This window comes from Crocodylus siamensis, chromosome 4, assembly GCF_052110815.1.
Source record: "Crocodylus siamensis isolate JL-2025a chromosome 4, ASM5211081v1, whole genome shotgun sequence".
NCBI lineage: Eukaryota > Metazoa > Chordata > Crocodylia > Crocodylidae > Crocodylus > Crocodylus siamensis.
The window spans coordinates 164,254,716-164,282,052 of NC_143398.1; the positions used below are offsets into that span (position 1 = coordinate 164,254,716).

Consider the following 27,337-nt stretch of genomic DNA (forward strand, 5'->3'; position numbering starts at 1 on the left):
GTCCCCATTTTACAGAGGGGTGGTCAAATAGGAAAGAAAGGCCTCCTGTTCCACTTATATCAAACTACACTGGAACAAAAGATGGAGCACAAGAGTACAAAAATGGTCAGAAACAGAACACAGGACCAGAACATGGAAAAAAAAGAACACTGCGGTTAAGACATTCATTTGGTTAATAGGTTAATAAAGACAAAGAATAAAAGCAAGCATGTGTGTTCATTTTAAATGGAACTAATGCATTACTGCAATAGAAAAAAAAAAAAGTTAGAGCCCACATGACTTGAGGAGGAAGGATGCAACATGCTCAGCTTCTGGAATGGAGGAAGGTAGAGTAAAACTCCTGGTTTCCCCAAAGTGCATTATTGCCAAATGACACACGAGCAAATACAACCTTTTCTCTGTAGTCCTTTAGGCCCTGTGACTAGTGAAAGAGGGAATCCTTTGGGCTCCAAAAAGGTGGGTACCTACACATTCCTCCTACCCGAAAGGAAGGAACACTGTTATAAAAAAAAAAGGTATCCACATGATAGTGAAGAAATAAATTGCACAGGGCCTTTGATCCAACTTATCCAAAGGAGGTAGCAGTAAAAGCTAGGTTCTGAATTCCACTCTCCTCCAGAAGTTACAACTTTCCACACGGCGAAAGACTAAATAAATTAGTGAAAAACAATGATGGCAAGAACAGGAACAGTAAGTAGCTAAATATGAAGTCTTCAAAAAAGAGTGCAAGGGAAACATGCAACAGAACCAAGTGTGAAACAGACTGGAAGGAACTTGATTACACAACAGTTTTCAGTCAAAAACCAGGAAACTTTTCAAGGCTTCTCGCTCCTCTGTCAGATGGGCTTTCAGGTCAGTAAACTGGCAGCTACTACTTGGATTTTATGAAATCCAAGAGCTTTTTCACTAAAAAGGAACACTTCATTCAAAGGAGGTTAGGGGATTTGTGTACAGGTGGTTACCTACTTATTTGGGCTGAGGCAGCATCCATTTTCAGTGCATTTTTTTTTTTCAGCTCATTTCCCTCATTCACGAGAAGGTGAAGTAATTTGCTCTTAGCTTTGAGAATAAGTCAGTGGCTCCACTGTAGTTTAACCAAAATTTACTTAATTCCTACAGCATATGTAACTAGCATATTATATTTTTAGGATTTCCATTATAAAACACATTACCTTGTAATATCATCGAAGACTCCATATCCCATCTTCTTATCCATTGACCACTGGCCAATGAACATACTAGGCGAGGAAGATGTCAGTTTGCCACTGCGCAGGAGGCCATGTCCATGACGCACATTATCCTGAAAGCAGCCTTCATACACTTCTCCAGTGGCATAGCTGCAATTGCAAAGAGAGTGAGTACAGCTTTGGTGATCCATGTTGTTCCACATTGATCCATATTGTATCCAGGTTTTCAGGGATAGATAATGAATCTTTCCTTTCAAATCACATTAAAATCATGTCCACCTCTGGAATCATATTAACAAGTATGTTTAAGACGTAAATGAGAAAGGACCACTACTTTTAAGAACCTTTTTAAAGCAAGATGAGGAGATACTATGACATTTCAAGAAAGGAAAAAGTCACCTTAAAAACTGAAAGGATGTGGCAACATTAAAATGGAAACAAGATAATAGCCATCAGTGTATTCATTAACAGCAGAAAGCTCCCAAAGAAATATTAAAATTAAAGCCAATTAACTCCAGCCAGGAACTTGGGAGATGCAATGATAGAGTGTAGAGTCCTGATAGAAGAGTCCTCCCTCCTAGAAAGAAAGCAGTGCTCTAATACAAGAGGATGGCAACTGAAAACAGTATTTGTAATATCAGATCAAGTTCAGTGTCTCCCATCCCCTTCCTGAGCCACAAAACTCTTGCCTTCTGTCAGAAAGGTAATATGTGGTCCCTACCTGTAGACCCCTTGTCCACACATTTTGCCCTCCTTCCAGTACCCCACATAATGGTCATCTTTGTTCAATGCTTTGTTTGGCACTCTGTATTCACCATACCTGGCAACACATGAATATCAAAAAACAAAAAAAACAACAAACCATGAGCAGCCATATTACAAACATATAGACAAATCTATTATTTTACCACTGAATAAAGAAAGTGCATTAAAATACATTAAGTTATGATTTCACTGGCATTTTGCCAACAGCAGCAGTTAGCACATTTTGTACCAAAGTAACAAATTTAAATAAATCACCAGGGGGTGTTACCCTGCATTGTCTGCAACACATTTAGTTCTGGTCTGGTCTTGGGGCCAGACCAGATGCAGCAGGGGAGTGGGGCCAGACAAGGGGCTCTGTCCCTCGTCCCCCTCACTCATGACAGCAGGGACTGAAGGGCCGAAGCACAGCCAGAGGCAGGGGGGAGCCACGGGGTGAGAGGCAGAACAGTGGCAGTGCAGGGCGTTGGGTCGCAGCACGCCATCCTCACCACCCACATCCTTCTTGATGGACGACTGGCTAGTAGCTTATAAAAAAAAAAAAAAGTTTCGTTCCACATTAACTCCCTCTCCATTGCTTGCTACCCTCTGCATTCTTGGGTAAGGTAAATAAAATTTTACTTTTAGTGTTATGGCAAATGGAGCTCACAATTTGGGGTAAATACTTAGTATCCTTAATAGATATTAAGAAGAATAAACTGTTCGTCTTCTTTTCTTGTCTTTGGAAAGTGGCACAGAAAACTGAATAATCATAATTTTAATATCCGAAGCAAGAGTATGCCACTGAATTTATAAAGAGATTTCATGCTTTTTGAAAGAGAGTAAGAAATAATGAAGCCATTTCATCTGGGGGTGGAGAAGAGCATCTTGAGACAAAGAGAAACCCTAGAAAGCAGGCAGAAGATGAGAAACCAACACTGAAATTTTTTTTTAAGGCAAAAAAAGCAACCTAAAAGTTCACACACAACTTCCATTGTCAAATCTCTTGCCATTTCCCTGAGGCCTCCATCACTTTGAAAACTTAACTTAAACTGTTCATGGACAGGCTTTGTACATGTTTTGCAAGATGTCTAGCACACTTATTTGTTAGCTATGCAATATTTTACATACAAATCTCAAACTAAAGAGTGCTACTTCCCATAAAGAAATATTTCTGTTCTTTTGCTTAGTGATGTCCACTCTTACCCATCTTCTAAACCGCTCCTGAACATTCCCGAGTACATCCTTCCATCCGCCCATTTTAGGACACCCCTGGAATACATACACACAGAAATAAAGCAGTTACCAGATGAAGATGGGTCTAATAAAAAAAAACCTTCATTAAAAACAACAAACTAACATGTAACGGCACAAACTACCTCCCTCTTCCTATCCCTTTCAAGTCTTGAATGCTTTTACCTGCCATGGGGTTTCCCAGAAAGCCACCTTCCATCATAGGTAGCATCCTTAAGCCGAGGATCCTTATAAAAAGTGTATTTGGCACTACGAGAGATGGGAGGTTCTTGTCTCTGGATATTCCCACTACCTCCATAAGGGGGCAAATCAGAAGTTCCTCTAAGAGCTTGATCCACAGCTTGGCTTATAGCCCTCAGCCACTTTGTCTGAAATAGATTAGAGAAGAATTTTATTATTCAAACCCTTGTCTATCAATTACCTTTAGCATTTGTTCTCTAAGCACCCCCTGCTCCCTTCCCACAATATTCCTCTATACACATTATCATTACTCCAGATATGAATACAGAAAGAAAAAGAGTTAGAAAGGTACTTACTTGGATACCTGTTTTTTCTTATGTTAGTCCCGAGACTAGATAGATCAGGGGTGGACAAATCAGTGGATCCAGCTGGCAGCCAGTCTCCATTTCCCAGAAGCCCCTGCCCATGTGGCTGGGGCAAGTTTCTATGGAGACCCCAGAAGCAGCTGCACTGCAATAGTGCATGGCTGGGGTTTCTGTGGACACTGGCCCCAGCAGTGCTGGGCAGGGAACAGCTCCGGAGCTGGTCTATGATCTTGCAACAGTGACAGCGTGGTCCAGAGCCAGGGCAGAGCAGCAATCTCCAGCCTGCATGCTCTAGGCAGGGCTGTGCAGACAGAGCACAGCTCTGCCCTGGCTCCTTGCACCCGTGAAAGCGTGGTCTGGAGCCAGGATAAAGCCACAAACTGCTGCCTGCATCTCCCTGCCCAGGTGACAGCTCTGCCCTGGCTCCAGACCACAACGTCGCTGTTGCAAGGTCCCAGCCTGGTGCCAGAGCAGCTTTCCACCCTGCCAGCCTGGCTGGAGCTACTCTTCATGGAAACCCCAGTCCCATGCCATCATGGTGCAGCTGCTGCTGGGGTCTCCACTGAAACCAGCCCCAGCCACATGGTAAGGGCTGCTGGAAAATTGAGTCCACTGCTGACTGGATCTGGCCCACAGGCCAGACTGCCCACCCCTGAGATGCACCCCCCCACCCCCCAATATCATTATTAAAAGGATCTAAAAAGAGTGTTTTGCAGCATCACAAGGATAATCAGGAAAGTCTGTGCATCTGCATACCTTTTCTTGTGGTGTTGATGAAAGGAGAATAAGTTGTTCCTCTGGTGTAGTGATCTTCAAACCGTTCCTAAAACACAAAACAAGAATAAACCCAAATTAGAAAGAATCCATGAATTATATGATGAAATTTCATTCTCTTCTCAAAGTAGGGATATTGTAGCAAGATTGGTATTGTACAGGAGAGGATATTCAAGATTAGCATTACTTTCTTTTCAACTCAGAATTTGAATAGTAACATCCATAGAAGGCTGTTCATCCATCTTGCTCAACCCCAACTTTAAAAAAACAAAACAGACATGCAATCATATTTCCAGGTCGCAAAAAACCAACAAAAGTAAAATCCTATTGTAACAAGGCATTGTTAAATAAAAATTCCAAATTGTTTGAATTAGAATGATTATGCACATCAAAAGATATACCTAAATCTTGCATCTCATTTACCCAGTTTACTCCAATTGATTGGATTTTTTTTTTTTTTTTTTAAAGGAAGAACATCCAAATACTTCAGAAAAAAACATAATTAGAAATAAGTTTGGATTACAGAGAAATACTCACACATTACCAGCTTCTTCGGAGACAGCCTCCACCCACACTGTGGACAGGGGAAAAATATGGTGCGTTGAGAACTGTAAGCAGGAAAAAAGGCAAAAATAAAAAAAGAAAAGAAACCTCACTGAGCATATGCCAGTTTGCCCCATCCCAAATTCCTTGTAATATACCCTCCCCCCATCTGAGGGCAAGATTGAGATGGATTTCAGTGAACCAGTAATATTTAAACTACTGCTTCAAATACCTACAACAAACCAGGCCACAAATAAAGACCATGGTGTACAAGTACTTTTGACAGTTGAAATAATCCACTGAATCTTTGGAAAACAGGAAATTTCTCCCTTTTTGGCATTCAATACCATTGTAAAGAACAGCATAAAAAACTAAATAAAAGATAGAAATTAATTGCATCCAAAAAGTTGCAGGTCATTAAGCTGGGGTGGAAACAATTGTGTTGTAGCAGGTTCTCACCTGTGCATGGACCAAAGCATCATTAAAGAGGATGAACCAGTTCACGGAGAACCTTCCAGCATGCTGTAAAACCAGCCCCCGATTACTGCTTTCACAGATTAACCGACGTTCTGGTTTCCTCAGGGAATCCTACAGTTAAGATCAGAAAGTGATCAAGTCATTCTTGATACTGAGGATGTTAGTTCACCATAAGTTGATTACAGCAATAGCCAAGTCTTTCTAAAATTAGAAATACTGTAGACAATGAGAACAAGCCAGTAAAATGGAGAAAGAAAACAGTGACTTCAGAAATCAGGTTAATGGGAATCTGCAGTATGACACTAGTAGCAAGTCAACTGACCGCTGTGAGCATACCGTCATTTTCCCAGGGAAGGTCCTCCAAAAGCTCAGTGTGTATTCTGCTTCTTTCCTTTTCCGCCCAAGGTGGATAGCAAGAGTCTCATAGGAAGAACTAGAATCCTGAAGCTTCTGGTATTCTGACGATGTCTAATGGGGGAAAATAAACAAAACACTACACATTGAGAGATACCAGAGTCCAATACCACTACTTGCATTACACCATCACAACATCTCCATCTGGTCACTAAAAGTAACACAAAAAGGTAGCTAAGTCTGCTTTCTGTCACTTATACAGAGTTGATGCAATGGAGTTCTCAATGAAAGAAGTTCAAGGAATACTAAAAGCAGAGTGGTAAATGTGTTCATAAAATTTATATGATTTTACTACCTGAGGCTCTTCATATAAATCAAAGAGTAACATGCAACAAACAAGCCACTTCTATTAAGTTTCAGAAGCTCTGTAATACTGGGAAGAGATAAAGACATCTTACCACTTCAAAACAGGTAGCAAGCTTTAGCAAAACTCTAGCATAATTATGAAGCCTTCTGACTGGCAAGAAAAACAAGGCATTTAGCACTTCTACCAACTGGATGCATTCTTCGTTAGTCTCAGAGAGCTTCTGTAGCAGCTCCTCATTTTTACTCAAGAAATCACTAGAGGGGGAAAGAATGATAGGATAAAAGCCTTAGTAACACTTTGCATATATGAATATAGGTCTTACTACAGAGTCCTCTTCTGGGTAATCTTAAAAAAACAAAAACAGGAACTATTTAAAAACAAATAAACAAACCAAAAAAGAGAACAGCATGAAGCATCTATTTCCATTACGGCTTAAGAAAACATTATAAACATATTGGACTTAGTTAATTTACTAAGTATGTGCAAGCAATTTCTTTTCTGACTCTTAACCCGTTCTTCAATGAAGTGAAAGTGCCGACGGAAGTTAACCTAGCTTCTTACTTGGAGAGTAATTTGTTGCTCTTATCATTAGATTCCCAGCTAGTCAGCTGATATATATGAGACAGTAAATGGTTTTGTACCCCCTATCAAACAGTGTGCCTACAACACTGTTGTCACACAAAAATAAAAAAAAATCCCAACTTGTGCTTATGTTACCTGGGCATATGTAGATAATATTTTGCCTCCCCTTGCTGTCCAAGCAGCAAGGTTTTATTGGCAGTATTTTTACTGGACCTACTGTATAGCTGGGAGAGGCACCTTTGGGCACAAACAGACCTGAAGAAAAACCCTTTGCTTCTCACATTTCCTTGAGATCATCATGGTTACAACAACATTGAAACCTCCTTGCCCAGGGAGGTTAAACAATTTTCCCCCCCACCGTTGAAGCAAGTTGCATCCTACTTCTAAATTAAATATGGAATCTGTCTAATCTTTAGTCTGATTTCCAAAAGGAAAAAACTAATTTACCTCTGAGAAAAGGGAATTGAGAAAAATGTAACTGAAAGCAAAAGTAGGGTTTCCTCACCAAAAAACAGCTCCCCAAAAACCCATATACAACCATGTTTGTATGACACGTCAAAGTAGTTTTCCATCTAGGAGCTATTTGAGCTGGGAGCCCGACAGGAATAAGAGGAGCCTAGAAGGCAGGCTACAGAGAACAAAGAATCAGCCTGGAGAACTGCACAGCAAGACCCCTTGGGTTCAATACAATTAATAAGATATTGCTTCACAAATATCAAATGAATATCTGGCCTAGTTCTGCCCACGGGATTTAAGAGCCCTCTTATTTAAGAAGCATTAAAGGGGGAAAAGCCTTCTTGGGAGAGAAAGCTGTTTTTCTTCAGCACAAGACTAACCATCTGGATAGTATACATTTTTAAAGTGCTTTGAGATCCTTACACAGAAAGCTTTCTAGACATTAAATGGCACAAAGCCATCATAACCACAGGTCTTGCCTATTTTCTCAAAGGATATACCCAAAAGCCTACCAACAATAGGGATTCCTAGTGAGAATTTCCTTTTGTGAAAGGTTGGATTATATCTAATGCATCTGTATCAGGAAATATTCATGGACTGGCTTACATTATTAAATATCAATTGAGACAATATCCAACAGAGAAACTCTAACAGAATGATTTATTCTAAACATCAGGTTATTTTTGCTTTTCCTTGCAAGTCTTAGAGAGAAACTTCCAGAAAAAACAAACACACCCAACATTTCTCCTTGAAAATTTCAAAGCCTGAAAAAAAGTGCTAGCAATTTAAAGAGTCTCTAGCAACAGTATGAGAAGCTGTCACTATATGAAGAATTCAGTACCTGCAGTTCCAATATTAAAAATTATCAGGGTTTGTTATGGACCTACAGCTGTTTCCCAATTTTAAGTCTTGCAGCTCTTCATCCTAAATCAAGGAGGAAAACTGTTCCTTTTCCACAGTTGGACTTCATGTTTAACAAGTAGCATCTTTCCTCAGTTACACCCACAAAATTCTTTACCTTGGTTCCACAGTACTTCCAACAATGCAACACAGTGACATGGTTTATAACATGCTTCAAAGAAGCCAAACAACTGCAGGAAAGTAACTCCCACATTGCAAGGCAAAACAACACTGGCTGATAAATTCCCAAATTGCAATATTTACGAGAATGCAGATGCAGGAAAACATAATGCATCAGTGAATCCTAATCTGTAATTTATAGGCTGCTGGTGGTCCCAGGATTACACAAATACTCCTTTTCAATTTAAACCTTGATAAAGCTGTACAGTGGTGCATAGGACCTGGAAGGTAGGGATGTAAGTATCTTTTTAAAAAATAGCTATTTAACCTCCTGCAATTATATCAGTTAAACAGTTAACCAGTAACACAGTAGCTTCGATATGGCTGCTGCCAGGGGCCCGTTTCCCTGGGCCTTTGAAAGGGGGTGGGAAGGCAATGGTGGCAAACACCAAATGCAGCACCCATAAAGCCAGGGGTGGCAGCTGCAGGCAAGGGGCTTTCCATTAGAAGGAAGCACCTGTGAATGAGCAGCTAAATTGCTTAACTGATGAGTCAGTAGGTTGCCTGCTGTTTTCCTCTTTAACCTCATAGGCTATGGGTACTAGGTCCCTCTTCTGTCCCCTTGCTCTTCCCTCCTGTTCTTGAGGCACTGCACCACTTCCTTTAGCCACTGCACTGTGCCTTGTGCTAAACATTAACTGATAATTCATTAGCATTACAAACACTAATCATTTCATTGTTTAACCTTTCACATCCCTACTGGGAGGCCAAAAAGCTTGGGAACTTTCTCGTTTCCCAGTCAATGTAGTATTAATTATTAAAGCAATTTTATCACTACTTAAAAGGTTTTAGTATTGAGATCATGTATGAAATTAAAAAAAAAAAAAAATTATACCCACACCGAGTGGAGTTAAGAAAAATCCTTTCCACATTTCATGCACCTACGTATTCTCTCTCTCAACTCTAAAGTTGAATTAAGTCAGCAAAAATCCATAAGTATTAGGAAAAAGATTTACTTACATGGCTGGTTTTGCAAGTAGGGCAAATCCTCCCATCACCACAAAGTTTGTTACAGATGTGCAATACCTAAAGCAGAAGGGGTGAGGTGGGAAAAGAAAAGCTCACTTCAAATAAAAAGTCACCTCCTAAACTCACAAGAAGAATCAGCACATCTCTCAGAAGTTTCCCAAACAGAAATAAGATTTTTAGTACTTATTAATAAGCATTACAGTTGTTGAAGCGTAATGTTTCCCAACAGATTAACATACATTATTACTTGCACATTTAAATTCTTAATATTAATACAAAACGGACATCAAGATCCCATAACAAAGTTGACATCATCTATACCATGGCTATTTAAAAGCAACTCATCTGCACCAATTTGGAAATTTGTTATCTGAACTTTCTAATGTTTATGCACGCATTAAATGGTCATCTGGTACTAAAAATGGTTTGTTTTCATTTCTCATGCATTACTTATGGAAGAGACATAGGAATCCTTCTTCCTTGTTATTTCAATTGCTAACTTGACCAAAGTTTTATGAATAAGCCTTCCTCCACCTACTACTTGCCAAGGAAACCGATTTTCCAAAACCTGAAGCAGAGAAATTCTCTTTCCCATTGTATTTGAAGGCAATGAACTTGCAGAAAAACTACTATGATTTAGGAGGAACATGTGAAAGTAGTGCTGAGCAAAGAATATTTTCTGCAGTGTGGGTCTGAGCTTTTCCATCCTGGGCAAAATGAAACACTTTGGCAGTATAGCTGCATACACACCAAGGAATACTTCACCGTTATCCTACCTTGGTAAAGTGCTCAGTGCAACATACCCAGTACTCTCTTCCCCACCTGCTGCAGGAGAGGCAAGACAGGCCACAGAAGCATTGCTTGTAATCAGACATTTTGCCAAAGATGCACCTTTGCTCTGTAGCTGTACAAAAGCTTTCAAACTACCCAATTTACTAATACTCAGAGAAAGACCAATGGGAACTCAGTTTTTACTCCAGGGTTTGGACTAGATAAGAAAAGGAGAGAGTCTTGATCTGATGATGCTTTGAGCACTTTAAAAAGTCCATACACACTAGTGGATGCACATACTGGTGGTCTGAGTGGAAGGGAAAGGGGGATAGGGAGATGTATAAATATGTACTCTCTCCAGAAGAAGTGTAATGGCACACAGGGACAGGCAAGGCTCTTTGAGTAAGTGTGATCTCTCTTTTATTATACCAAGTAGTTGGAAAAAAGTTCAAGCTTTCAGGTGCAGCCCTTTTTCAGGCATAGGAAGCATTTGCTGCTCTGAGACTCCACCAAATGACAGAACTTAAGAGGTGTGGCAGGATGTCAGTGAGAATGTGAATAGGTAGAAATTTAGAAAGACAAAAGAGGTAGAGCAGAGAGGGGAGGGGGAAGAAAGTGGGGGGAAAGGCTAAGAAGGGAGACAGAGCAATAGAATACAAGGTAGAAAAAAGGCTGTTAGTGAAAAAGGAAATAGTTGGAGATCAGGAAAACAGGAATGAGAGAAGCTCAGAGTGTGAAAGGATGTAGTGAAAATATTAAACAGGTAAAAAGGAAAAAAAACAAACAAGGAGGTACAGCAGGGGAGGGAGGGGGAAGGAAGCAGGGGGGAAAAGGTCAAAGGGAAACACTACAGTGGTAATAATACAAGGTAAGAAAGAGGCTCTCAGTGAAGAAGGAAACAGTAGGAAATCAGGGACACAAGGGCAAAACAGTGGAGGGGGAGAGGGAGGGAGGTAGGGAAGAAGAATGTAAGAAAGAGAGAGTCAGGTCAGGCAAGTACCTGGGTGAATCAGATGATGTCAGGCAGGTTGTAACGTGTCATAAAACCAACGTCGATATCAAGTCCATCATTTTTGTATCCTGCCACACTTTTACCTTTTTATTTCTTGGAGTCTCAGAACAGTGGAAACTCTATGCCTGAAGAAGAGGTGACTGCGCTCGAAAGCTTGCCAAGAACTTTTTTCCAACTACTCAGTCAGTCTAATAAAAGGTATCGCATCTATTCAAAGAATCTTACCTGCCTTTAAACCATGTCTTTAAACCAACATGGCTACAACCAAAAGCCCACCTAAATGGAACACAAGGGATGTTGTTAGTCATGTTCCTTACTACAATACTAAAAAAAATCCAAGAAAATACTCAGACACTATGTTGAGAAAGTACAGAGATGGAGAAACCCTTAAAGTAATAAAAGGGGTGAATAAAGAAAGCTGTTAAAGCAGCAATAGGTATATGGTGAACCAGGACAAAACACAGCCTGGATAACATAAGAACAAGACTAACCCAATCAAGAACACCTTCCTTCCCTAACCAATAGCAAGAAAATCAGAGCCAAGTCAAAGAAAAATGAAACATGGAACAGTAAGACATAGCAAAAAAGGAAGATTGTATCCATCTGCAACTCTGAACAATTATTGTTATGTACCTATATGTTGGGGAGTGGGGGATTGGGTAAATAAACATTTATTGCTAAGTAAAAGGGACTGTAGGGGGACTGTCAGTTCAGTTCATTAGAGGCCAAGCAAGTCTTTAAATTACCAGGATGGCGATGTCATTTATGTCTCTGCAACCTTCAAGAAAAATAAAATACTAGGCTAGTTTTCCAATTTTTGTTTGTTTAAAATGCATTAATTGCTCATATGAATAGAGAGTTTATGAAAATGATGACAAACTGACAGCCTTACAGACAAAATGGGAAGTGGAGGGGGAGAGAAGAGCGTCTGTAAACAAAACAAACCCAAACCAAATTTTACATGGCAATTCCAAAGAGAGGCCAAGGTCAATTGGTAAGGCAGACTGCAACAATGGTATGGTATCCCATACTGAAATTTGGAGTAAATACACTTGTAACAAGTCTATGAACTATTTCAGATTTGAGTTCACATTCCCTTAAGCAATATAAGAATCACTAAGCAATTAAAAAGTTCAGACTGGAACTGTACTAACTTCATGTTATTTTACAGTGCACAAGTTAAGAATAGCAGATAATCAGGCTAATACCACCATAATTCTATGGTGTTAGTAGATGATGCATTTTCCGGACACTTACCTGCAATCTATAATCCCATGACGTTTTCCCTTATGTTACGCATATGTTGAAATTGCAGCACATTAAAGTATAAGTGTGATAACTCAAGAGAGGACTACTGATATTCAAATGGATACCAATTTCTTCCCAGTATAAAAAGTCAAACTATTTGATTGCTGGGTTTAGGATCCTGGGATCAAAACTACCTTAAGGTAATGCAAAGCAACTTCCACTAGATTGTACTAATATGGGCACTGGTAAACATTCACTACAGATCTCACGTGAGAATAACCAGTATGAATTGGTACTCCATACAGTTAATCTGTCTTTTACTAACAAACTAAAATTGATTAAGGCATGGTTATCTGGGAGTTTCAAGTATTTCTGTTATTAAACAAATGTACTTAGTACAAAAATCAGCTAAGTGTCAACAATGTATAGCTCCTCTGACCAGTACAAAAATTCATATTCTTTAGTAGGCCTCTCTCCAGGGGCAGACCCCGGCACAACTGGTACGTAGACTGGAAGTTTCATTAAGACCAGGATGTTCCTTCTAACAAGATAAACTCTCCTGGCTCTCTGGAAGAAACTGAAACCCTACCTGTACACTCACAATTTCTACCAGAAGAGCAGAGATTCTCCCAGTAGAAACCACTTCTATGTGGCCTGTAACCACCTTTAGTCATATATGGATACTATAGTAACTGATAAAAAGAAAGTTAGGATAAGTACATTCAGTTCTGGGGAGAGATTAAAAAAAAAAAAAAAATCAGAAGGGCTCTAGCTGTCAGATATAAATGGGTACAAGTATTTAATACAATAGTGCTCAACCTCCAACCCACAAAAAAGGCATCATCCAGCTTGCGAGGCTGACTAGGGATTGGGAAATTTGGTGGCAGGGGAGCAATGGTGGCAATACAATTGCCACAGCTCTGAAAAAACTGTGCAGTGCTGGTATACTGACCCTACATTGGATCTGGCCCGCAGACCAATTCTGCAACACATGCAGCCTCTGGGCCAGAAAGTTGAGCACCACTGTTATAATAAAATTATGCTCGTACCTGGTAACTTATAAATACAGTTGTACAAAATGCTTGAAACCAAATTAACTCCAAAAAGCAGCTTTTCAGATCAGACTGTACGAGCCACTGCAGTATAATGATCTGTATTATACTGTGGTCAAAGATTAATTGTTCTTTAACGGATTTTTTTAAAGTGTTTTTTCTTTCTACAGCTATGTGCAGCAGGCAATCAGGGATTAGTATGAAGTCAACCACTAGAAATAATGCAACACATCAGAAGTTCCCAATTCACTCTATAAACTAACAGCTTGAACCATCATTTAGAGGGGTAGAACACTTTAATAAAATATGATGTTTTGAGTTGTAGTGCAAGATAGTAATTTGCCTAACATCAGCATGATACTTGGCAACTGAGATTTCCTTATGACAGTCTCCCCATGAGCTATTCTCTTTCAATGAACAGCACTACTGCTTGGCAGAATAACCATGAGAAAGAATCGGATACTTGCTCTGTGTAACTATCCAAGAAGAGACTTGAATGCTTTAGGATAGCCAGGTTCCTTGCTTCCTTTATCCCATGAAGGAAGCTACTGAGAGAAGCTCCATGTTGACCGATTAGGTAACACAGCTTACTGAACCTGCTTGCCATATTCTGCAACAACTGGATAGTTGCTGCATTGCCCAAGTTATCTGTAACAGACCAGACAAGAGATCACACTTACAAAAGATCAGTTATTAATAAGTACTAGTCCATTTGATTACCCAAATGAGTTAATCAGCTATTTCAATGAATATAATTGCTCAGTAAACAAATATCAGACTAACTAAGGTTTACCATTCATGTAATTACTTCAGCTCAAATAGTAATATTTACACTGGAAGCAGCAAAAGACATTGAAAGGCAGTTGTATTCACCAACTTATCAAAAATTAGTGAGGCATTGCATCTTTAAAGACTTGTAAAACCTTCATTGCTGCAATCTGGGGTAGTAAGGACATGGCAACTGTTATAAGGAATTTATTTACCCAAACCTAGAAGGGGTCTGAGGACTTGAGATTTGATTTCACTCAGTTTGAAATAGAACCTTCTCTCTGTAGAGGCCAATTCATGAAGGCTGGCGATGTATCCCATAATGTTTTTGTCCACCAACACCAAACAGTTGCTCTCCCCTGCGGTCACATTGCTTATGTACCCTAGCTGAGGGGAAAAGAAAAAGCAGCTTTAAAATTCACAGCACAAAGAAAGTATTAGCATGCTCTGGTGATTAGCACAGTATAAACTAAGCTACTCTGACAGAGCAGATTCTTTATTAATACCAAGTGACTTGATGGCCAGGAATACACCTAACAGAGAAATGGCCTGTTATTTAACACTGTCAGCTGTGTTCTTCTTCCTCCCCACTCATCCGTCCTAGCAGTTGACCCATTTTTAACACTGGCTGGCAGAAGGATGATGGGGAGGAAGAAGTGAGAAATATATGTACAAAACACTGATTGTCAACCACCCTTTGGTATCCTAGTAACAAGAGTGGCTAAAAAACCCTCTCAGATGAGGTTGCAACCTTAATTCAAACAGAAGAATAAATCATGGATTTAACCAGCATCAGAACATTTCTTTCTTTTTTCTTATGTATAGGTTGGCTGGCTTGTGTGGCACCTATCAGGCTAGGAAAGATTAAGATTCAATATTTAGGAAGCACTTAAAAAAAGTGCTCTGAAAGAATAAATTAAGGGAGCAAATCAGCCTGCAAGACAAAGTTTATTACTAAAGTAGTGCAATAGTCTCATCTTTAATGAAATATCTACACCAACTTGTTATGAAGACTGAAAAATGACTCCTACACTACCATCTCACACCTATCAGAAGCAAGATTAGTCACCGACAACCCACCTTGGAGCTACCTCAGTGCTAGGTCAGATTCAAAAAACACCACATTACAAGACAGTATTTTAGAAGTCTACTTTTAATTCCATTTTCAGTAAGGAGAAGGTCTCCTTAGGGACACAAAAAATCTCTAGGAAGTACCAGCAATCAAACAAAGAACTAGTGCTCACCTTACTGCAACCTAGCAACAGAGTAGGACTCTTAGTGCAGCTGTTTTCAGACAAATTATTGTCCATGATCTCCTCATGACCACTATAATATAATCCAGGCTGGAAGTCCTCCCCATCCACCAAGAAAAGGGAATAATCTGCTCCTGCTGCTATACTCCAAACTCCAGCATCACACACCTGGAGTTTGAAAGAAGAATGTCATAAACCAAAGGTGAAAAATTATTTTTCTTGACCCTCCCCCATAGTCTGCTCATACCAGAAGAGAGGTCTGACCACCAGTAAGCATACTATGTGGACTGATATTCTGTCAACAGATGTCTGGCTCCTCAGCAAGTAAAACTATTTCTGTCTCAATCTCTCTCTTCAAGGGCTGATCTTCTGCTTTGTTCCAAACTATTTTTTTTTTTTTTTTAAAAAGAGTCCAGACATGCATGAAGACAGTTGTACTATTGGCACCCACCCATTTATCTTGGAATTCCACAAGTTTAGGAAATAATAGCTGTTTAGGAAAGTCTTAATTAGCATGAGAACTGTTCACCAGGGAAGCTCAACATCAGGAGTAAACTGACGGAACTGAAACTTACCAAGGAAAATATATTGTGATGAACAGGTTATTTATACCCAATCAAAACAGAATCATTTCCTAAATGTCTTGATTAAGGTTTCAAGAAATGCATACATGGAGTGACAAACATGATAACTAGCGTTTACAAAAGCAAAAAAGCTTTGATTAGGGTTATTTTTTGGGAAATACAAGGACCATGAACCGTAAAGCTGGGGGAGGGAGAAGCAGAAGGATGGCAGCTGAACTTGAGCAGGGAAAGTCTGAGATACCCGACTCCGATTTGTTTCTAAATCCAGTATTTTTACAAAAAACAAAACAAACCTTAAGGAGTTTCCAAGCAAGTTGGAAACAATTGTTTGTAAAAAACAAAAACGCAAAAAACAAACCACCCAACAACCCCAAAACAGATCCCCCTGTGCATCAAGAAGCTCAGTGACAAGCAGAAGGGAATCCTTCTCCAGATGGACACAATACACAGAGGGGAAGTTAATTATGTTGTTTATTAATTGTTTTTATATAGTCTTCATTTTTAATAATTTAACACTTCCTCCAGTAACTGATTACTTATTTAAAGTAAACTGTCAGCTTAAAAATCGTGAGGAGAGTTTGCTATGTTGGAGATGCCTACTACCACATTTTTTTTTGGTTATTTTACCAAAATTGAAGGACAGAGCTCAATCTTGAAAAAAAAAAAAAAAAGGTATGGGTCATTACTACAGAGGATCCTCTGGGAGTAAACAAATGGACACCAAAAATAGGAAAGGAGTACCTTTGCAAGACGAGGGACTGTGGTTGGAGAATTCAAATGACCAAGCTGGCAGGAAGTGTTGCTACCCCATGAATACACCTGTGCAAAACCAGGGGAAGAGAAAAAAAAAGAATTAATAGCTAGTGCACACAGAATTCTGCATACTAAATCCATATTACTAAACAACATGTATATGGTTGTGGTTGCATGCATACCTATACATATGGTATTACTGTAGGGAAAGATAGTTAGAGGTCTATTTGGGGAGCAACTGAAGACAGGTTTTGAGAAGCAGGTTAAGAAATACTTCCATAATTGTACTCTTTCCTTGAATTTACGTTCTCTTACATACAGGAAAAAAGTGAGGGCAAATATTCACAGAAAAATGAACAAAGAGTTGAGCATGTTTTTCTTTTTGAAGCAAGTATCATGCATGCTATTAGACACTCTCCTTCCAACCCAGAAAACAGCAAACAAGTCAGCTAAATTTCAAATGTGCATTAAGCAACCATTACCCTTGTACCTGGGATTTGGCAGTAAGTGCCAAAGAATGATGGCCACCAGCAGACAGCTGGATCACTTCTTTACCATCTAGACTTTTTACACATAGTGGCTGAAGCCTGTTAACCCAAAAAAAACAAAAAAACAAACAAAAAACAGAAAATCAGGGTACTCTCAACAAGAAGCCAAAAAAACCAAAAAACCCAGCATGTTACATTTGCTTTGTTTTAAAGTTACACCAAAATATCAATTTGCAGCTCTTCAGCAGCAAACAAGAATAATTATCAGTAAAAAAAAAGTTATTGAAGGTGTTTATATAAAACTGAAACTTGATAACAGAGCTTAGGCAAAATTCATATTTCAAAGTCAGTGGGAGATTTGCTGTAGATATATGGGGTACAGAAACTTTTGTCACCAAGATCTTACCTTGGCAAAATATCACCATGTCCTAACTGTCCTTCCTTTCCTTTCCCCCAGCTCCACACCTCAGTTCTTAAAGACGGAAGAAGTGCATCAGCCTCACCACTATAGGTTGGGGTAAGAGCCACTGTTCTCATTTTTGCTCGTCCCACCTTCCTTAGGAGCCTTGGAGAAACTAGAAGTAACCCAGGGGAAAACCAGAATCAAATCAAAATCTTTCTTTAAAAAAAACCAAAACCTTCCATTACCATCCTCCCCTCCCACACAGAAACTTGAGTAAAAAAAAAAGGTCAGTTAAATTCTAATTCTAGATCAAATACATCATTTATATTAGAACAGTTAGTGTCATGCAATACAAACATTAGAATTGATTGATAAAGCTGTCTTAATTAACAAAAGTTTCGATACCGGTATAAAGCAGCAGTATGCGAGCTGACAGATTGAAACTTGTTCTATGCATTGTTTCCTCTTTGATAGCAGCAAATGCAAGCTATGAATTTACATTAATGTGAATAATGATCTTATTGCTAATAAAAGTTAAAGTACCCTGTACCCATTATACCCAGTCAAAGAAATTTCCAATCAGCTCGGACATTATGTCATCAAAATCAACTTTACTATGCCTTCCTCTGGCAACCCCTGGCAGTTGAAGATGATTGTCTCCCATAATTGTACTATCTGTGCGTCCTATGGGTACCATGGGTATGTAAACAGTACATAGTCAGAGCAATCAACAACATTAAAAACAAGAAAGAGATTTGCCAACTCGGAAGTAAAGTAAATGGTATATGGAAGTTTTTCCATGGCTCAAAATGAACCCAAGGCAGTAGCAACCAAAGGTCAGACCAACCAACATCTTTTGTGCAGCCTATATATAATGATCTGATTTCATAATAGCCAGCCAAGAATACCACCATTAACGCAGTACCACGGTGGCTTTGGGAACAGTGTGGTTTTTTTTTAAAAAAAAGGACAAAGAAAAACCAAAACGTTCCTAATTACATTTACCTTTTGACTTCCTTTTAAAAGCACACACTTGCCGATAGAGCCCACATCCCTCACCTTCAACAAGATATGAAGGACTGACTAGTCTTTCTATTTACTTTCCAGAGGGCACCTGAATTTATGTTCATTAATGCATTTACTTCATATAGGGCCTTACCACCTTATGTAGCCTACTACATTAACTCTCCCTAGCATCTCTGCTATTCTCCAAGTCATTCTTACCTTGGGATAATAATCCAGGCAGGGACAGTCTTCGACTGACTCCTTCAGATTCTTCCTCTCGAATATCCACTAGGCTAGAACTTTTCTTTCCTTGCATTGATTCCAATTTGACCTGCTCTTCCCGACTGTCCTTCAGCCCCTCCAGGCCTGGAGAAGCACTGCCAGACTGAGATCCTAATTCACCTGGAGTTGTACCATAGAAGTTTATTACTTTCTTGAGAGACAAAGCCCCAGCTTCATATGTAGCAGCTACTCTCACACCAACTGCTGATGCACAGGAGGCTACCAAGCTGTTCAGTGCAGATGTACCAGCACCTGGAGGGCTGGGGAGACTAGAACCAAATTCTTCTTCTTGGGAAGGCTAAAGTTAAAGAGGAAAAAAAAAAAACAACAGAAATCATAACGGATGACATATACAAAGGATAATCTCATATAAAGCTCAATACTCTGAAAAATTCTACAGTGCTGAAACACCTGTTCAAAAAGGTACTCACTAGTTTGCTTTCAAACGCTACACGATGACCTCAATCCTCTGGAAATCAAACAGTAGTTCTGAATGGTCTCTGTTCTGTTTATTGAACATGCCCCCAGCCCTGCCCATCTTCCACCCTCCTCCCAACAGCTCTTTACTATGATTGGGACATCAGTACAGGTTCCCTGCTGCCCACTTAAACAAGTAGCTATTTCATCTATTCAAACTAGTTAAGTGTTTCCACTGCACATGTGCCACTGAGGCAGTAAGTAGATGGCCCCAAGGTGCCTTACTGCACATAAATGTAGTGGACTGGACCAGCCTGCATAATCATGACATGATTGATCATGTAGTTTTGAAACAGGTAGGGCAGCCCCCTATTGATGCCAGAGCTCTTCCTAGCAGAAAGCAACTTCCCTAACATACACTAGGGAGTGGGACACACTTGGGTAGGTATGGAGAGATTTGTATACTGCTGAGTAGCTAACACTTTGAAATGGCTTTCTACTTGGTCTACACTATAATATCACATATACAGAAGCTACAGATTTCATAATTCAATGTTTAACGAAGTTGGAATCCATTGTTTTGTTAACTTACGTTTTTCTGTCCCCTCAACCTACCAAATAGCAACATTACAAAGCTAGTCTGGAAGAAAGTGTTTTCCTTAAAAAATACAAAAAAGTGTTTAAAGTTTCCTAGACTCTATTACACAGCCATCAAGATAGAAAAGAACTGTACCACCTTTTGTATCATTGCCAGGATCTCCTAAGCATAAGGGGCAAGTAAATAAGAAAAAAAAGTATGGATTCCACACTTTCAATTTAATGCCACTCATGGCTGACTGAAAAGGGCACCCAAAATAAAATACGATCATAAAAAGTTCTAATTAACCAGCTAAAACCTTGAGTTGAAGAAAAATCATTCTAACTGTACAGAAATGATCTTAAAAGCAGCAGATAGCATGTACGAAGTCTCAGCATATAAATCCATATGACATTTTATTTAAAATGAGTTGGAAATAAGTTTACTGGGTCTTTGCCTCTGCATAATCCAGAGCATAAGACTAGAGTACTGTCTGCAAAGGTTGCCCATTTAAAAAAAGTGTCAGAAATGGATAACCAGAGTGACAATTCTACTCAGCCCACAATCCTTTTCATATATAAAACTTGATGCCCAAGACAGAAGAAAATCCTGTGACAAGTATAGAATTGTTGCTACATTTTCAAATTTATATCACACACTAAGAGAGAGTCCTTCAGCCATCATGAACACATTACAGGGTATCAAACACAGAGTACACAAGAAAAAAAAGGGGTAGCCCAACAATGGTTGGTACCTGTTCAGGTTCTGTGCTGATGCTTTTCTCCAGGCTCTCATTAAATGAGTGGTCTGACATATTCCTCAAGGCCTCTTTCACTCCTTTTCTGTCAGGAAACAGGATATTTCCAGGACTGGAAATAACACTGTCCTCCTGCCCATCGTTGTGAGAAAACACACTTGCCACATCCGATTCCGAAGCAATAAGTGACTGGTCGTCAAGAGTTTTCTGACAGCCCTCACTACCAGTTGTACTTTTCCCTTCAAGGGTTTCCAATGAGGAACAGGAGACATGGTTTTCTGGTTGGGAGTCAGCCAAAGCCACACCCAATGGACAGCAGTGACTATCTGAGATGATTACATGGTCTTCTTTGTCTGTCATGGTAATGAGGAGTTGGCTGCAATGGTTGCACCTCTCTGGGATTGGTTTCATATCTTGCACAGGGAGACATTGCACAAGTGCCAGGCTGTGGTGGGCTCCACAGGCAACCTGAAGTACAACACGTCCTGCCAGATGTTCCACCTTTTGTGGCTTGGTCACTGGGAAAGTAGTAGTTATGAGGCCAAGCTGACAGCCACTCCCCCACGCCCATATCTCTCTGCTTATTGACAGTGCCAGAGTATGCTCCTCTCCACATGCCAACTGCAAAATCCTGATGGATAACAGAGGACTGGTTTCAGAGTCAGAAATATTGATAGGATGTGGTTCTGGAATACAAGGCTGGTTAGCCACTGCACACTGCCCAGCCAAATTGTTCCCCCACATGTAAACCGCACCACTCTCAGTCACTGCTCCATTATGGAAGCTCCCAGCTGCTATAGTAACAACATGCTGTCCAGTCAAAGCATTTTCTAAGATAGGACTGTTAGCACATCTCTCTTCTACCCTAGTCCTCCACGGAAGTTTTCCAAAGCTGTAGACTTCACCACCTGGAAAAAATGTATTGTTACAGTAAGATTAACCAGTAAAAATCACAAACCTTTAACTTCAGTATTGTAGCAAGAGTACACACTAAAACATTGCTTTAATATGTATTCCTTTAAAACTGAAAGGCTACCTGATCATCTGTTTCACATTGCCCTGGTAGCCTTGAAATGAATAAAGCAAGCAACACCACAAATAAAAAAAAAGTGTCCCATTCTAAGGTTTACTTGTGACACTCATTTTGCCAGTTAAAGTATTATCATTAGAGTTGCATTCAGAGAACAGTGCACTTTGAGTGATATGCATGCAGAAGCAAAGATTTTTCAGCAACGTAGTGCCACAGTAGGTAGTGTAGATTACACATAGCTTTAGTCAACCCTTCCCGAAGTTGGAGTATTGTTTACTTATAAGTTTAGTAACATTAAAAAACAAAAAAACAGTACAAAGTTCTATTTGTTTTGAAAAGGGGAGTAGGGGGGAGCAGCTTCCAAACTACCTCTGCCAAGTATAGCCTATTGATAAAAAACACAAAAAGGAAAGAAACAGCAAGACCTAAGAGTTTTTAAAAATTTCAAGATCAACTAATCATAAATAAAGTATGATTGTAATCCATCTACTTATTTGTCATTTTTCAGAAAATAAAAAACAAAATGACATGGGGGGCAGAAATCTAAGCTTGGTATTTTTCAAATCTACACATTTTGGAAGAATTAATGAAGCAGAAAAGTGCCTGGAAAAGGTTTAAATTATGCTGCCATATTATAAATAAAGGGTCTCCAATCTACTTCTATTTTTGTTAAAAAGTAAAAAAGGAGTTAGCAACATCTGAGGTTTCAACTCAATACATTCTAAAATTCATAGATTACCACATTCACCTGAATCCAAGATGACTTCAAAATTAGGACAAGTCCTCAGTAATCAAACTTTATATTGATTTTCCAGGTATAGAATCCAATTATTGGAGGCCTGTACAGGCAACCCCTACTTAACACTGTTTCACTTAGCGCTACAGTATTTCGCTATAACACTCATTTGAAATTGATACCCGGATTTCACTTTGCGCTCAGTGAGTTTCATTATAATGCTCACAGTCACAATCCTGGGTCAAATACTTTTGGGTTTGCTTAACACTCAGTTTTTCAGGAACCAATTAAGACAGCTAAGCAAGGGTTGCCTGTATTAAGTTCACCCCCTCCCCCAACATTACTAGTGACATTAGCAGCAGGGAAATGGGGGGGACGATGACAGCCTGACCCCCCAGCCCCCCTCCCCACCTATACCCCAAGCCTCCCTTGGTGTCTGTGCCCCCAAAAAACAACTCACCTTGTACCCCCCCCAGCACTTCCCCCTCTGTGGTGCCTGACCCCATGCCATCTGCTCCTGACCCCTGCTGCCTGCCCCCCATGGTGCCGGCACACCCTGCAGCATCTGTGCCCACTGTTGCCTCCCCCTGCCACCCACTGCTTCTGACCCCCTTCCACAGCTTCTCCTCACCCCTAGCACTAGGACTAGTCCCCCTTCCTTCCCCAGACCCCCACCAGCTCTGCTCTGCCCTCCTACCACCACCCACTGTTGATCAGTTGCAGCCCCAGCCCCAAGAAACTTCATCTCAGGATTTGACTAAATATGGTATAACAGCACTCTTACCAAGAATACTAACTCTTAATCAGCTTTCATGGTGAATACATTATTTGCAATGTAATACATTGAACTAGGTCCTCAAATTTAGTTATAGAATTCTGTAATAATTTTAATCCAACATCAGATACTTAAATTATCAGCTTCAAGTCCAAACCATATATTAATACCTTCTGTCAGAAGTAAGCCATGGTTTGCTCCAAGGGCTGCTTGAAGTACTGTCTTCCTGCCCCAGCCCAGAATTCTTTCAGGTGTTGCACAGCAAGAACCAGCCTTCCAAACATAAACTATGCCTCTCTCTTTGGCTCCCTCTGCCTCTGCTGAGCTACAAGGGAAAGTAGAGAAAAAAAAGTGGCAGCTAGTATTTTTTTTTTTTTTTAAATACAATCCAGAGATATTTTGCTGGCTTTTCAAGTATAAACATAAAATAGAAGAATGGGTCAGTCATCATAATGCTAGTCTGTGCCTAAGGAAACCACAGCAGATTGATTTAAGTAGTTTTGATTAAGACAAGTAATTTAAAATCATAGTTAAACACAATCCCACCCCCCAACAAGACTAATTTAAATAATGAATTTTAAAAATCATGCTTTACCATAGTACTTGCTAGTTAATTACCCAAAGAAAGGCTGTTTTTCATTGTTCGGTGACCAGACATGCAAATTCACAACTAAATATCGACTTTAAAAATGTGCCTCTTTTTGCTAATAAAGAAGATACATCTCTTACATTTAGGCAATTACATTCATTCAAAAACATGAATGTTTCTTATTTGTTAGATTTAAAAAAAACCCCAACTCACAATCTGTGTCAAGCTACTTTGGCAAGGAGTTTCAACTTCGATTAATGATGCAAAAATACATTTTTTAAATATTATTTTTTCCATTGGTTAACTAAAATGACATTACGTTTTTCAAATGTACCAGAAAAAGTATATTGGAACGTGTTTTCTTTTGATACTATCCAATTTATTAAAACAAAATAAAGTTATCTGTACTTAGTAAAGTGAAGCGATAGTTTCCGGTCACCACACCCTTCAAGATTTTAGTACTGATAAGCTTCACCTTCTCATATCTACCATTTAATCATGAACAGAAACAAGAGTCATTGACCAAAACTGAAAAGAAGAAAACATTCTCTTTGTACCTGCAGGTGAAGCAACAGATGGTTTATCATTTCAATAAATTCTGGCTGTAGGTGCTTTGCCAGCAACTTCTCCCTGTTCAGTGGCTTTATCTTTTATTAAGTTCAACAGCAAAACACAACACTTATTTTTTATTTAGAATTATTTTAATGAATCATGGTAAATTCAGGTCTCCATCTAGGCTTTCATAAATTTCACGTTTATTTTTAAAATAGGTATTACTCCACAAAAAAAATTAAAAGGAATCCAATTTAAATACAATCCTTTAAAAAAAGATCCATCTGTATTCATCTAGCCTGTAAACATGTGTTTACTTCCATTTAGAAACAGGCTTTTTATAGCACCTTGACAAAGTCATATGTTCCACCATCTGTAACACAGCCCTTGCTTCCTTTGTATGGTTGAGAGATTAAATACATTAGATTGTGAAGTGCCCCAAAACAACAGTAATGGCCAAGTAGAAGAGAGTATAAAACTAATATATGCCAATTGACCCTAAAAACAAGTCTGGAAATAGTTAACCTGGAAGGGGAAGGGAACTCACTTGTGTGTGCTACTCCCTTTAACATTGCAAGGTAAATGCAACTTAAAAAAAAAGTAGTCTCAGCAATTGGTTTCTTGCTATGAGGAAGTCAATCTCTGAACAACCTCATAACATCCAAGAATCAAGTGAGACTTAAGCTATTGAGACAGAATGGTGTCAGTTATTTTAATTATTTTCCTCTTGAGTTGATATGTCAGGAAGTGAAGGAAGAGGAGGTGGTCAAGTACTCTAAAATTCAAATACATAATTTAGTCCACCTACTGTAACCAGCATTATACAGCATGCAGTCTAAAATAGAGGCAGACAGAGAACATTGTATAAAATAAAGTTGCTAAAGCATAACAGAAAAGCTGTTGTTAATGTGGCATCAGATTTTGGATACTTCACTTAGGGTGGCCATTGGCCCCATTTTATAACAGACTGTCCTATTTCTAAACCCTCTGTTCCCAATCCATTTCTGAATGAAGAATAGAGCAAAAAATCCTGTTTTTCAGGTAATTGGTGGAAATACATGTCAATCATTTGTCCTCATGATTCTACTGGCTGTACCTAGAGGTAAGGCAGTGCACAGGAGGAGGGGGCAGGAGGGAGCCAGCCAGGGGAGGGAGGTGGTGGCCCCTCCTCTTGCTCCTGATTGGCAAAGAGGGCCAGTGGCCCCATTCCTCGCTGCTGATGGGTGGGGCCACTGTCTCAACCAAGCACCACCGATTGGCTAAGGTACACTTGCCCTTCACCAAGGGGCTGTCCTGCATTCTGGGGATGTCAGTGCCCACCATAATTTCACTACAGTTGTAATACACCATGTTGAGAGAGACAAGATAGGGAAGGGGGGTAGGCTACACAATACACAGATTTTCAACACCAAGCTGTACTTGAAAATTCAGCCCAAGGTACTAGTGAATGGGTGTTCAGCACATACAAACTCTTGGTAGGCTTATGAAATGATTTTGGTAAATTTGGGTCCAAGTCCATAAATGTCCATTTTAGGAAAACTACCATGCAACCAGAATAGACCCAAAAAATTCACTGGTAGGGTAAGAATAGGTCCTCAAGTTCAACAGGAACACTCAGTGGAAACTATTCCACCCCACCTGTATTCACCGAGTACATTTGACATCAAGTGTCAGCAAGTGCCTCAATAAAAAGACAAGATATATTTTGGTCTCTGTATTCTCTCTCATTTAACTTTGGTCTTTCCAAGTGTACAGGGTTGGCAGCACAACAAAATTTGCAGTCACTGCTGTATACATTTCTTTGAATAATTTATACTTCAGTCCCCACAGCTGTCAATTTAAAAACATCCACATGCACTGAAGTTTATCCAATCAATTTTAAATGCGATTTCTACTTCATACAAGCAATATTAATTACTTCTGGCAAAAGTAAGTTTTCATTCTTTGACTAAGCAGTCTAAAGTTTCAGCAACCAATTTCAAGACAACACTGAAAATTTAGAGCTGTAGCAGCTTACCGACAGCTGTAGCATCCCATCAGCCTGGAAGTAAAAATAAAGTACCTCAAATAGCAAGGTGGGGGGCGGCATGAAATAGGCCTAAAATACTGTCAATAAGTCTTTCATGCAAAGAAGTCAATTTTGTAGAGTCCATATAATTTCAGATGGTTTGCACGTCCTTACCTTCCGTTTTGTGAGTCCATCAGTTAGTGGAAGTACTCCATCACCAAATCATTCTTCTTTACAGAAGGAATAGGGCAGTTCTGCAAACTGTAAAGAAGAGGGCACAAGATGAACTGGCTAGTCAACCAAACATCACGTGTGGGCACAAGAAATAAGTGCACAGACACATACCACAGACCCAGTAAATGAACATCTATGCAGCATAAGGTTTAAAAGCATTTAGATTACTTCACATTTAGCTCACAATGAAAAGCCAAGTAGTCAAACTTATCCTGTCCATTCATCCTGAAACAGGACTGTGCACAGATTGAACAAAACCTAATTACAAAGGAAAGAATTAGGCTACAAACAGGCTGTTTGAGTTCTCAGGAAACACTATCATTATGAGGATGCATCATTGCTTAGACACTGTTGTGTTGCTTTAAGAGCAATGGTTTCCTGGTAAAAAGGTAGTCGATACCACCAGATCTGTAATTCTCAGAGTCTTGGTATTCAAAGATGTGTAATAATAGCATGTTGCTGCATTGATTCTCCTGTGGCTTAAACTTCTACACAAACTTTATAATGTAGCAAAGAGACTACCATGAGCTCAGAATTCAAAGCACTGCAAAGTATATGCAGCTTTTACAGTGCAAATTTCTATTTGCATTAAAGTATCTATACCATAGTATAAGTCCAGAAATTAAAACAGGGATTCAATACACTTCACTGTGAAAGCCACTAACTAAAAGCAGCCTAGTCTATGAATGAAGGGGACGGTCTGACATGATCACT

The 27,337-nt window shown here is 39.5% G+C and overlaps 1 protein-coding gene across 4 annotated transcripts in view; it reads right to left on the reverse strand.

Annotated features, from left to right (window-relative positions):
* The window catches only part of ALS2 (alsin Rho guanine nucleotide exchange factor ALS2), a 50,446-nt gene that overhangs the window by 14,524 nt on the left and 8,585 nt on the right, over positions 1 to 27,337 (reverse strand). For all 4 annotated transcript variants that reach the window (XM_090044760.1, XM_090044757.1, XM_090044758.1 and 1 more), the window contains 20 exons: positions 26,564 to 26,650; positions 23,411 to 23,565; positions 20,697 to 21,607; positions 18,886 to 19,246; positions 17,665 to 17,833; positions 17,261 to 17,357; positions 16,759 to 16,836; positions 15,425 to 15,601; positions 14,396 to 14,567; positions 13,880 to 14,060; positions 9,321 to 9,386; positions 6,334 to 6,496; positions 5,858 to 5,989; positions 5,504 to 5,632; positions 5,039 to 5,109; positions 4,484 to 4,550; positions 3,348 to 3,550; positions 3,135 to 3,200; positions 1,909 to 2,007; positions 1,173 to 1,337 (listed from right to left, as the gene is read on the reverse strand). In XM_090044760.1, the coding sequence (XP_089900886.1) occupies positions 1,173 to 1,337; positions 1,909 to 2,007; positions 3,135 to 3,200; positions 3,348 to 3,550; positions 4,484 to 4,550; positions 5,039 to 5,109; positions 5,504 to 5,632; positions 5,858 to 5,989; positions 6,334 to 6,496; positions 9,321 to 9,386; positions 13,880 to 14,060; positions 14,396 to 14,567; positions 15,425 to 15,601; positions 16,759 to 16,836; positions 17,261 to 17,357; positions 17,665 to 17,833; positions 18,886 to 19,246; positions 20,697 to 21,607; positions 23,411 to 23,565; positions 26,564 to 26,583 (3,482 nt within the window). In that variant the 5' untranslated portion in view covers positions 26,584 to 26,650. The remainder of the gene's footprint in view (positions 1 to 1,172; positions 1,338 to 1,908; positions 2,008 to 3,134; positions 3,201 to 3,347; positions 3,551 to 4,483; positions 4,551 to 5,038; positions 5,110 to 5,503; positions 5,633 to 5,857; positions 5,990 to 6,333; positions 6,497 to 9,320; positions 9,387 to 13,879; positions 14,061 to 14,395; positions 14,568 to 15,424; positions 15,602 to 16,758; positions 16,837 to 17,260; positions 17,358 to 17,664; positions 17,834 to 18,885; positions 19,247 to 20,696; positions 21,608 to 23,410; positions 23,566 to 26,563; positions 26,651 to 27,337) is intronic.